Raw genomic sequence first — 12,374 nt, forward strand, 5'->3', positions numbered from 1 at the left:
CACAGGCATCATTCAGATGTTCGTGATTTGTTAATGTAACAAAAAATATAATTCAAACAAGCAACAAATCACTGCAATCAGGGCCGGCCGCGGTGGTCTCGCGGTTCTAGGCGCGCAGTCCGGAACCGTGCGACTGCTACGGTCGCAGGTTCGAATCCTGCCTCGGGCATGGATGTGTGTGATGTCCTTAGGTTAGTTAGGTTTAAGTAGTTCTAAGTTCTAGGGGACTGATGACCACAGCAGTTGAGTCCCATAGTGCTCAGAGCCATTTTTTGAACTGCATTCAGGAAAAATTTGGATTCCAAAACGCAAATTATTAAGAAGGAATAAAAGGAAACTGGATTCATTTGAACTGATATTTACTTCAAATGCGCATTTTTAAGATTGACTGATAGAGGTCGTCAATCTAGTAGCATGTTTGCTCCTGGTATGAGAGAATGAACCGTCTACATTTATCATAGACGCCCAGAGGACGCCCGGATGTGTAGAAATTAATCTTGTAACCGCGGATATTTAGCGTTACCCATATGTAACGAAACACCCAGGATAACTAGCAATTCTCCTATACTTAGAGGTTTCCATTTATAGATCCTAGCTCCCTCTTTTGTATTTTCGCTCAGCAATATGTTGGCTGCGTTATCGTTCGTTTCGTCAACTACAAGTTGCAACAATCTGAAGAAATCCATAGGAGAATTGCCACCAGGATGAATTTGCAAAAAGTCTTCGTTCGTAAATGGGTGATACTGCATATTAAGTGGTTCTTTATGCCAGGACTCACCTGGATTCTCTGTGACAGGTCGAGCTCTTTTTCGTCGTCTATTTCCACTCAATCGTCGTGATACGTATTGTCAGATTTGGAACTGTCACGAAACAGATTCGAAAGCTGTGTTTCCACGTTATCATTCTGCAATTCGTCTGCAGTCTCTAAATGACAATCTCCGTGGTATGCCTCGTTCTCACTACACAGAAAAATCACTTTCGTCTAGTACACTAAGTAACTGATCCTCTGTCAATTTAATGTTTTTCCTGCTCCTTTTCACATTGGAAGGTCCAGGTGTCTGTTGATTAGCCACAATTACGATTAATATACGTTCGATAACTGACCACACAAAACAAAAGTTTACACGCTTTGATGCTAGCTTAGACGCTGCAACTAGACTGAGTAATCCGACAGTGAGCGCAGACGCTTATCAGCGTGAGCCGCAATGGCTTGCGGCTTGTTATGACGCTTATAAGCGTCAGCCGCAGCGAAAATGTTAATGCTTTAGTATTTTGATAGCCTGAGACCTCGTATGAAACTTTCATACGAAATTAACAAGCCGAGAGGAACTGCATAGAAATTACCTCAAAAATGAGGCTACTACTGCGCGATCCACTGAATTTCATGACTTTTCCATTTTACTATGAATGAGTTTCTTTCCACTTTCAGTCGCATATGAATGATAGGTAGAATGACTGCAGGAACGACCGTGTTCTGCAGTTTGATCTCGCCTTTGCATCCTCTATGGCATCGATACGCAGGGGGTTTTAGTGTGTTCCCAAACTCGCTAAGTACCAGTCGTTGGTTGAGTAGGTATTTATTCCAATCTTTCATTAGTCCCTCTCCACTTTCTCCACGTTATCACACCCAGCCCAATGTAAGGCTCGTGGCTTTCACCGCCACAGTATCTTTCCAGATGGTAACTAGTGCGCAAAATGCTGAACATTTCGTATGTATTTTTACACATTTCACCTGTATCTCCAGCGAATTTCGTCCTGCAGTTTCATATTCTGATTTAAAGTTCAGGTGTAACCCCTAAACTTTCGCTGCAGTGTGAGAGGCTCGCTCCTCACAGAGGCTGCAACTGATCTCACTCTGCGAATCACTTTGCATTGCCACAACTGTATCAGAAAAAGTAATAGAACCTTATTTCAGTAACTCAGCAGTGCTGTGGTGCTTAGGGCTCAGATGGTAACAATTGTGGAAACCCTATACAAGTACCTTGAAAGTATTGACAAACTAAGCTAATGACTTGATCCGTGGATAAGCTACAGCTACTATTTAAGGTAGACCATGCGAAATTTTCATGAAAGAAACTTCAAGAAGTATTTAAGAAACCCTTAATACAATCAGTCACGTATTCATACAACAAGGACTAAAATTAACAGTTGAGGAAAATTAAAAATAGACTATCGTGGAAAAACGGTGATGTTAACATAAACTAGGCGTACTTGGTATAGGTTGATCAATGACATTTAAAGTATCGTACCATAGCATTAGGCGATGGAATCTACCTCGAGGGCGGATTAGTGGCCGCGCCAATACATGAAGTACTTACACCCAATATGTATTAAATCTTGTGGCTCTATAGAGAGTTAATTGCGTGAGGCTTAATAGCCGTTTTGCCCAGATCATGTAAAATTTCAATGCTAAATCCTATAAAGAATGTACTAGACGTCATGAAAATAGGGACTTCAGCAAACTGTCCTGTATGCACTATTATGGTACAGGTTAACGGTATCATGAGATTTTATCTGTACGAAGACTTGCGGCAAACGTAATTAACACCGATTAACATTTGTGCAGGAACAAATGCTGCACGGTCATCAGTACAGGCCGAAGTGGCTGTATTTTAAATTCCGCATGGAAATTTATTAATAGCATGACTGCTGGTCCAAACCATTGCCCCAGGTAGTTTTTATGCTCATACGCGACGGTGAGTCATGTAGCGAGTTGGAGCAAATAAGGTCAGTCATAGGCCATCCGTGCATTGTTTGCCGACACCCTTTCCTTACAGCTCTGGCACCGTTCGGTAGGTGAATGTTACGGTTTATGGCGGCTACCGCGTAATGTAGACCATACTGTGCTGGTGTCCTTTCACTTCACGACAGGGATTACGGGCTTCATGAACCCGGCTGCATGAAGAGTTTTCTGATGACATCACTGTTTAGCAGTTTATGAATTTGTACTTTGAACATCGACTCAAAGTCTGACGAAAATAGGGAGAGAAACCCTTCGGGTAAATTTCCTTCAGTTTTTGGGTTCTAGTTGCCTAAGACTGAAAATACAGCAAACTTTCGTTCTCGACATGCTAACTTTATTAAACTTGGCAAACATTTAAAATTCCACAGGAACATAAAATCTTTTACAACAGATGTTTCAGAGCAATAAAATTTTAAATCCATTGTATGTCCTCGCCATGCCTAGTGAAGCATGCTAGTTCCAATACGCATTCTCTTAACCATTGTGGTTGCTTAATTTTGCATATTCGTCCAGACTTCAGGCAGATGTTGGAGAATGCCATGTTGTCAAGAGCATTACATGTTTCGTGGTTATACAGTTCGTTCCGCTACTCCCGACCCCAAGACAGAAGCTTGGCTCAGGGAAGTCCTAAGCTCTGCTGCATCCACAGGCTCGTCTGGTCTGAATTTGTAGAAGATACCCGCAACAATACCGCCTACGCACGGCCCCACCCAGTACACCTGCAAGAGAAAGGACGAATAAATATGACAAAGTGTCAAAATTATAGTTTTGTCAGTAACTCACTATCATAACACATTTCACTTTTCGTTGACTACACACCCAGTGGCTTGTCCATGAGCCTGTAACGAAAGCAGGTCCGAAGGAACGAGCCGGATTCATACTTGCTCCAGTATACTGCATCTGGAAACAAGGTAATTTAGTCATGGATGATTTCTCAGGAATATTTCTCGTTGACATTTAAATTAATCTGAATGACTGTACAGCTTATTGAATAGTAGGCGATCGTGTCATTCAGACGAGTTTTCTTTTTCCGCTGCAATCAGGTTTTGCTCTGATTATGTACAAACCGAACTTGATTTTACAACGTTGGCCATTTGGGCGCAATGCTCTATAACATCTCACCGAATATCTGATTTCGTAGCAGTTTTATCTTCCTCGGAGATAAATCTCTCTAACGTGTTCTCACATTTTAAATCCGGAGCTTTGTGCTTGTCGAACTATACGTGGGTGTTTAGTCTGGCATGTACTGAACCTGACTTTAGTGTTCGTTATAAGGAAGAACTTAATCTGGCGTACAAGACAAATGCGATACGGAGAGTTAATCGAGAGCAGATTTACAGTTATCAGATTGTGACCTTTGCGTCAGTAGGTCACTTTGCTTGCTCTCTAAAGAGCAAATAGAAGTGTAAACATTCAAGAGTAATTTTATTTATAGTACACGTTATGGGCAGCTATTGAATGAAACTGAACAGCGAAGAAGTTCGAGAAGTTCTCTAGCTGCAGAACTGGTCAATATGGAGGTTTAACTGAAGGTATAAATCTCGACTGACATTGAACTGTCAGCAGTCCTTATCTCTTGTAAAAGACCGTAATGATTTCGCAAAACCTGACTGACGCCATGCGTTAATGGTCAAATTGCGAAATTTGAAGCAGGGGTGAAGTGTTTCATAGTTAGGCAGATATCTTAACTTTTATCAAATTACCAGTTTTATGTACAAACATACGTCGAACGTGTGTTGCCGGTTCCTGTATATTAATCGAGGTACTATAATCTGTATTACTTCCACAATTAAATCTGCAGCTGACTTAGGAAGAGTTTCAACGTTAGCACAGCAGTCGTCCATAGGCAACTATGGAACCGTATCACTCATCGAAATTAAGCCTTACTGCACCAATGCACAGGGTCCCTTGGCGGCTGACGAACATACCGCGAACAAATGGCAGGCTGTCACGGAGAGGCCGATAGTGAAAGGTCCTGCTGCTGCCGCCCCTCTCGCGGCGCCCAGCACTGCGCTGTACACTGCCATCACGAGCACGAACGAGGTGAGCATCTCCACGAAGTAGCCCTGCGTCGGTGTCACGAGCCGATTTAAGGCAGTAATGCCCAGCGTTGCTACCGTCTCGTTAGGTGTCAGGACCTGTAACAACCAGAACATACGGTTACAAGGCGGCGGCTGCTGCTGCGGCAGAAAGTAGCATGTTGAATTACCTCAGATCATAAGTTGACATAGCACGAAAAATTAAGGCAGTTAATGTCTGTTACGGTTAACACGGCTCAAATTTTATAGTCTTAGTACTGTTCTTGTTCAGGAAAATCTTCGAATAAACTCAAGCGAACTATCGCTGACGTGTGCTTCACAAACATTAGGAATTTGCCCGTAAGCTTAACGTCCATCAATATGCCAACAACTTGAACCGCGTGCTTCCGTTTAGCACCTGTGCTTGCCTGTGTGTAACTAACGCTTACATGTTCAGGAAGCCAATAAGGGAACAGGGGTTCCGCACTGAATTCGTTCCAACAGCCAGACGATAGTGGAAACTAGGCTTTCCGTGTATGAAGATCGCCAAGGATTTTAGTCGCTGGTCCGATTAGCATTTTGCTGTCTCAGAACTTTGAACTGGTTCAAATGGCTCTGAGCACTATGGGACTCAACTGCTGAGGTCATTAGTCTCCTAGAACTTAGAACTAGTTAAACCTAACTAACCTACGGACATCACAAACATTCACGCCCGACGCATGATTCGAGCCTGCGACCGTAGCGGTCGCTCGGCTCCAGACTAGCGCCTAGAACCGCACGGCCACTCCGGCCGGCCGAACTTTGAACTACTTACGGAATTACTGCGTCGTTCTCTGGCAACTAGTTCCACGTACAGTCATGGTCAGATTTTAAGGAATCTGAATTCGAGACGTACTCACCAGTCTGATGTGTGGGTTTGAAGCAACCTTTTGGCTCCCCATTTAATATATACTTGTTACAGGTAAATAGCTACTTCAATAGGCTCATCTCCGAGTACCTGGAGCATGGATGAGCCAGCGGTGGCGCCCACGCACTGCGCCGTCACGTACAGCAGAGCCTTCAGCGGGCCCAGGAAGCCGCCCACCATCAGGCCCACAGTCACAGCCGGGTTCACGTGGGCGCCACTTACGTGACCAAGCATCTGGAAGAAAATATTTCGCCTGTTATATTTATTTTTGTTGACAACTTCTTACAGTACGACTACCAGGAGAGGCAGTCTTAGAGTGGAAATTGACAGCGTTAGTCTCAACACTTTGAAACAGGTCGAGCAACTTAGTATTTCATGTCGAGTTTCTGTGCCGATATGTTTGTCTATCGATTTCGAAGGAAGCGCTTCGTAACTAGTCTCTAAACATACTGTAACTGCGACGTTTGTTAAACGCTACAAGAAATAGCGAGTTTAAGTTCTCGTAACTGCTATTTTACTCCGTGCTCTTTCATGGCCCTTTATTATTCATTTTCTAGATGTGGGGCCAGTGTTTACAAAATGTGTTGAAGGTGTATAGCCTTTGTGCAAAGGCATGCCGCCCTCAGGTTCCGAAATCTGAAGCTGAAGAACTTATTTGGAGTAGCAAAACCCTTATGCTGTTTTCACTTTTGTTATAAAAATTTGAGGCGTGCCTCAGTATTAACGGCACTTCGAACAAAAACCTTTCTCGAATACACACCGCGGATGTATATAAACTAGAAATGTATTCTTGCGAAGAAGAAACCCACAATCAGCCACTTAATGCTACTATACCAATAGCGCATTATTCTGTATGATATGCAGGACTTGGTCATGGTCTTACTTCAGCTGTTCAAGAGAAATGGAATGTAGGTGTTAACAGTTGCCTGTTAACTAAACTGTGTCAAAGATCTGCCGTGGAACTATTTGGGTAAGAAAATACCATTACAAATTTTACTACTTTCTTTTGTATAAAAAAGAAATTAAGAATAATTAGGACGTAGACCCTTCAGTTTCCTGGTGTGGCACAACGTTCCTAATAATCTTTGTAATGTCTTATTTTGTGGTGACGCTGTGAGCACAATACTTTCATCTGAGTGCTCTCCGTTTGTTTGGCTGCTTATCAGTGGTGTGAAGTATATTCTGTCTTAAAGGTCAGATTCTGCTCATGCAAGCACGTCTATTTTCACGAACTATATTCTGACAAACCTCCTGGCAGATTAGAACTGTGTGCCGGACCGAGACTGTCCACGCAATGGCTTCTGCCTAGCCATTCGTGTAGCGTTCGTTTGAAGTTCGTATGTAATAGTGCCAGGCTTTTACGTTATGGGCCTGCCAATAAGTTATATAATTTCGCAGTGGAATATTTGTGCGAGTTCCCAGACTCCTTTAAGCCATTGAAGTTTAATGGGTTTGTTTAATTATCTCACCGAACGAGTGATTAGTTCAATACAGATGACAACGGTAACCATGACTTCCTAGATAAGACCGCCTTACCTCTAACCTTCACCACGGTTCACTTTCAGATTTTAATTGTTCATTTCGAAACCTACTTCGTTACCTCATCAGATTGTCAGTTCAGGACCGTTACTGCCTGTGCTTCATGACTTACGTCGATAGCCATACGAATCAGTCCATGGTTGTCATAAACTTAATGTTTGTAATTTAAGCTAATACGGCTGGCTGTAACAAACCTGGAGCGACGTTAATGCCTCTTCCTGCAATTATTACACGTCCTTTGAATTTCCGAAGTATCTGGCTGACTTCTAGTAAGGCACGATGAAGGCAGTACCAGCACCGACACTACTTGCAGAACTTTCTGCCGTTGCCGCTTTTGCTGTCCGCCGCCAAATCTCAGCCGCAACAAGCAATGACCTGGTACTAGCTCAGTAGCAGCAATGTGATTCTGTCCTTAAGGTATTTCTGATTCGCGTCTCAGTATACTCATTGCAGTTTCATTACTTCCTCCAAGTTACCGGTACACTTGGTGAGTTTCTATCCTCCTGCAGTGCGACCATACCGCTGTACCTACCTGCACAATGCATGCGACAGTAAGTCCAAATGTCAGGGCGATCTGAACGGTGGTCGGCTGGTAGCCTTCGGACCATGCTGTTGTCGATCCACACCCAACTAGCACCAGCAGGAACGTGCCGAGAAGCTCAGCAACCAGTTGTCTCAGCACTGTTTTCCAGGGCTTCAGGTCGTCCAACACCAACAGGTCCAGGAAACCTAGAATTAGCGTTTCTGAAGTAAATTGGCGATCGGAATATTGTACCTGCCAAGTCTAGACATTCGCACGTTCATGATTACACAAAAGAGCGGAAATCAAGTTATCAGTGTATGTCAAGGAGAATAAAGCCAGGTGAGTGAAAAATTAAGCCTTCAAGTCGTCACGAAAGTTTGGGAAACTGCTCAAAGAAGCCTTCGTCTGAAAATTAGAAGGCCTGACAACGAAAAATCTTACCGTAGTTTTTATGTCACCGCATCACGTTTGTCTGGCTATGTGAAGGCTAATCTCACCGACTACTGTTGAGATTCATACTGTTCCCTGATATTAAGGGTTATTCATTGAGAGGGTTTGGGTGTAACTTATTACTGGTACACCAGAAAAGTTATCCGGCCAGTAGATACTAAGTGCTGTTAATGTAAAGGTGCGGCGGGTCGCTAGTTAAGAAATTTAAGACTAAAGGTTTAGGATAATTTGAGAATATTTAAGCCGTAGGAGACACCCCTCTGAACCTATTTAACTTTTAAGTCAAGGGATGAAAATTGGATGAGAGCTTACCAAGAGAAAAGCTGTCCTTAACTAGGGAACAAAAGTTAATACCAGCGATTTCAAACGTGATCCAACTCTTTGTCGGATAAGAGAGCTGGGCCCGAATCGTTTAAGTTATGTGTAATTTATTACTTTAAGGTTAGGAAAGATAATGAAATTTATGATTTAATTTTTAACAAACTGGACAGTATGGTTCAAATGTATAGTTATTAAACTGAAGGAACATTCAGTTTTCGAAATTGAAGGATACGCTACGGAAAGTGGAAGTGTAATACCAGCCAGTGACCATAAACTGGGATTTTCTCAATTGTGCGTCGTCTACGACGTCTGGATTACTCTTCAAGTGCTGTTTCCAACAGACGCCTACCAGCCACAGTAACACGCAAAAATCTAGATAATTTTAGGTGAATTTGATTACTTAACACTGGATATAAAATGTTTTCCAAGGTAACTTAACGAACTCTTATCTCTTGAGTTCAGTTTTTGCATTAGGCGTAGATCTTGTTCAGGTAACACATTGGAAGACAATTGACAAGTAGATTGTAAGGAGAAGCACTGAAAATCTAATGACTACTTGGAAGTTTACGTGCGTACATACATACCATTTGTGGGCATACTGGATAGGAGGGGCACACTACAGCATTTGCAATATAAGCCGACAAATTTACGAAGATTCAGAAATTGCCAGAAGAGTAAGTAACGACAAACTTAGGCTTAGGATAATGATGGCGCTTATCCACAATACTTTATTATGTTTGGGCAATTTCTGACAATTTCCAACCCTAAATAACCAACGAGGTCGACTACTGATCAATGTTTTAGCTCATTATGTCAAATACCTTCAAAGTTGTTTATGAAGTATGAATTTTTGTTAAAAAGCTTTAACACTAACTACTCAAACACAAGTCACGCTTTTTGTATGCCAACACCTTGTCCAAAGCAAATTTTAACGAACGACCATAAGATTAAACGAGTTGACATTCTTGGAGGAAATGTCTTGTTTCACAAAGAGATTTGAAAATTTTGATGTGCCCAGGGAACACTGAATGAAGTGAGAAATCACTAAGCTTTTCACAAGTTAACGATAGTAGGTGGAAAGCAACTTTAACTTCGGGGAATTAGGTTCCTTAAGATAAGCAGCCAGCACAAACTGATATTAGAAGTAAGAAAATAAGACGAAAGCATAAACCTATCAAGTACTACAAAAATAGATGTAAAGACCGTATCCCAAGAATTTAAAGACTGCTTAAGCTAACGAAATGTCTACCACCAAGCTGTTCTCCGCCGTATTGATAATCTTAAGTACCCCACCCCTGAAACCACTCCCGTTTCCTCTGAAGGTTAGCTGCCATTTTTTTTTTTACTACTGTGTCAGCTGTAGCGTGCCCGTATCTACACTCTTCCCTTGTCTGTTCCGTTAGTGCAGAAGCTTTCTGTATTACCCCTTTTCTCTAACCAAGTTGAAAATGGTTTTTCCCGATTTTCTTCTCCTGTCTGAATGCAGCAACCTAGTTTCGCAAAGATCTATATCGCATCATTGTTTGTTCTGTATATGGTAAATGACAGTAGTTTATATTTGGCCCTCACAGACTTCACCTCCGTTCCTATAACAGCACTAAGCAGCTGACTGCTTCGCACCTACCATCAGACACTGACAAGCTACGTAACGATTCTTCGGTAAGGTAAAAGTAAGCTATGAAACATCGCTAAATACTGCTCTGTCCTCTTCACCTGAAGTAATCTGGTGCGACACCGCTTCCAATAAAACCTAGTAGAAAGGGTGCAATGAAAATTTCATTCTACGTGAATTGACGGATGGCTGGAGTATACTACAAAACTTCACAGACGGAACTGCGCTCTGTCAAAAAAAGTGAGCTGTTTGTTGTAAGTATTAATACTATAGTGAAAAGTGCAGATCGGTAATGATGGGAAGAGAATCCGACATTCTTACGGATGCCACGAGAAAAATAGAACTGCCGTTTTCCTCCTGTTCCGATACTGAGTACGGAATGTTAACCTGCAAACTGTTACATTATTTTTTCATCTACAGATGCTTAATGGATATCACGAATTTTTCTGTAAAAATTAAGGTAATTGTTACGAAAAGCTGTACGTTTTACATGTTTATCGGTGGAGGATATGTCTATCCTTTCTTATACTGCCGAACCTCAGGTATTTCTTTTGAAAAAGAAACCCGGAGACTATTTGCATGTTTAGTACCTCTTTACCCTTTATTTCAGAAACAAATTTGAGAACGTTAAATTTGGACGTACTGCAAGGTTAACTACGCAGAAGTTAACTACCGATTAAAGGATAAAAATACTTCCCCATATAGAAGTTGGCTTTTAAGAAGTTTCAATTTCGTTAATGGCGAAGTAATTTGTACACAAATTACTATTAGACAGGCGTTGCACAGGTGGGATTTTCTTTTGACTGAAGCTTAATTATCACTAAACATGGAAAAAAATTTATAACATCGGGAGAAATATGTGCAGGCCTAGCGCGATGGTTGCACCTTACACCTTAAAGACTGATCCCGCTAACGCTGTCTTTTTTTTGTTTACAGGGATGTCTCACTGCGAGCCTAATTCCATTACATCCTATTCGTTTATTTACTAGACAACAGAGCCTTTCTGTCCAGTGAGCTGCTTACAAAAACAAGCAGTTAGGAAGGCAGCAACATGAAGCGGCGATTCCGAACTCAGATTTCAAGCAGTTTGCGTTCGAAGCGTGCGTGTGCGCGTGTGCGTTCCTACTAACAGAACCAATTTTTAGCGTTTTGTCCACTTCGTGACACTGGACCGAATTGTGGATGTGTCGCGTGGCTCAAGTGGCATACACGAACATAGTTTCTTAAACCGCGGAAAAATTTTGACTGAACTCTAGAGCCGCGTACAGGGACTCTTTCCATATTATGGTGCCAAAATTTCTAACAAGGGACGTTAAGCAATGGTATACCTTTCTACGCCAAAGCTAGCACGGCTTCCCATATTCTAGACCATAACCCTTAATACGAACGCAAACAAATACGAAAATAGAGGTTCACTGTTCTGTGCGTTGTCGGAGTTACTCTCAGTGTTCAGCACTGGGTAAAAACTGGAAATATTTACCTACTCTGTGGTAGAGTTATCCGAATACCCCTGCTCCCGCACAATGCTAGTTTATCAAGATACGCTTGTCTAAAAGGTAGGAGCCGGTGGAGAAGTAAAGCTTTTAGCGTAGGTCGTGAACTGGGCAATGAATTTCATAGGTGAGAGTGTTGCGGATCAGGCGAGGATGTAGGTAAGATTCCTTTTCTGCCTTCCGGTCTTAATATATTAGCAAGTTGCTTCGACTAATATGCTCTTCATCACGGAGCTGCCAGACGAAACAAAGGATTATCTCATTAGAGCCATCAGAATAACTACGTAGCTGTTACACTACTGCCTGCTATTAACTGTTTCTGCCGTTCGTAAGCCATCCGATTTCAGCGTTTAGTGTGACACTTAATTCAGAGCCGGGAGAAGGAGAGTTATTGCCACACTATTCCTTATGGACAAGAACCTATACTTTCCTCCTCCTCCTCCTCCTCCTCCTCCTCCTCCTCCTCCCAACCGCTATAATATATATAAATGTCACCATCCATGTATTGTTATCTACTTGATGTGAGAGTCAAAAGTGACAAACTACGAGTAAGGCTCACCATAATACTTAAACATCATTCACCACAAAAACCATTTACGCATTAGGAATACCAACATCCCGGTCTTTCGGACCCGTCTACAACTGTGACAGACGGGCCTAAATTTAAATAATTTAACAAACTATTTTGTTAATGAAATGCGGAATGTAACTGCCTAAGAAACATTGGGTTATGATGAAAAGAAACGTTTTCGGCCCTTTTAAAATAAA

General features: G+C 42.0%; 1 protein-coding gene across 1 annotated transcript; it reads right to left on the bottom strand.

Moving 5' to 3' along the window:
- Positions 1 to 3,312: 3,312 nt before the first annotated feature.
- Positions 3,313 to 12,108, bottom strand: LOC124556134 (aquaporin AQPAe.a-like). Its single transcript, XM_047130150.1, has 6 exons — positions 12,033 to 12,108; positions 7,740 to 7,936; positions 5,759 to 5,902; positions 4,672 to 4,923; positions 3,563 to 3,643; positions 3,313 to 3,462 (listed from the first exon to the last, which is right to left on the bottom strand). The coding sequence occupies exons 1-6, from the start codon at positions 12,106 to 12,108 to the stop codon at positions 3,313 to 3,315; spliced, it is 900 nt and encodes a 299-aa protein (XP_046986106.1).
- Positions 12,109 to 12,374: the final 266 nt, after the last annotated feature.

The sequence above is a fragment of the Schistocerca americana genome, chromosome X, assembly GCF_021461395.2.
Source record: "Schistocerca americana isolate TAMUIC-IGC-003095 chromosome X, iqSchAmer2.1, whole genome shotgun sequence".
NCBI lineage: Eukaryota > Metazoa > Arthropoda > Insecta > Orthoptera > Acrididae > Schistocerca > Schistocerca americana.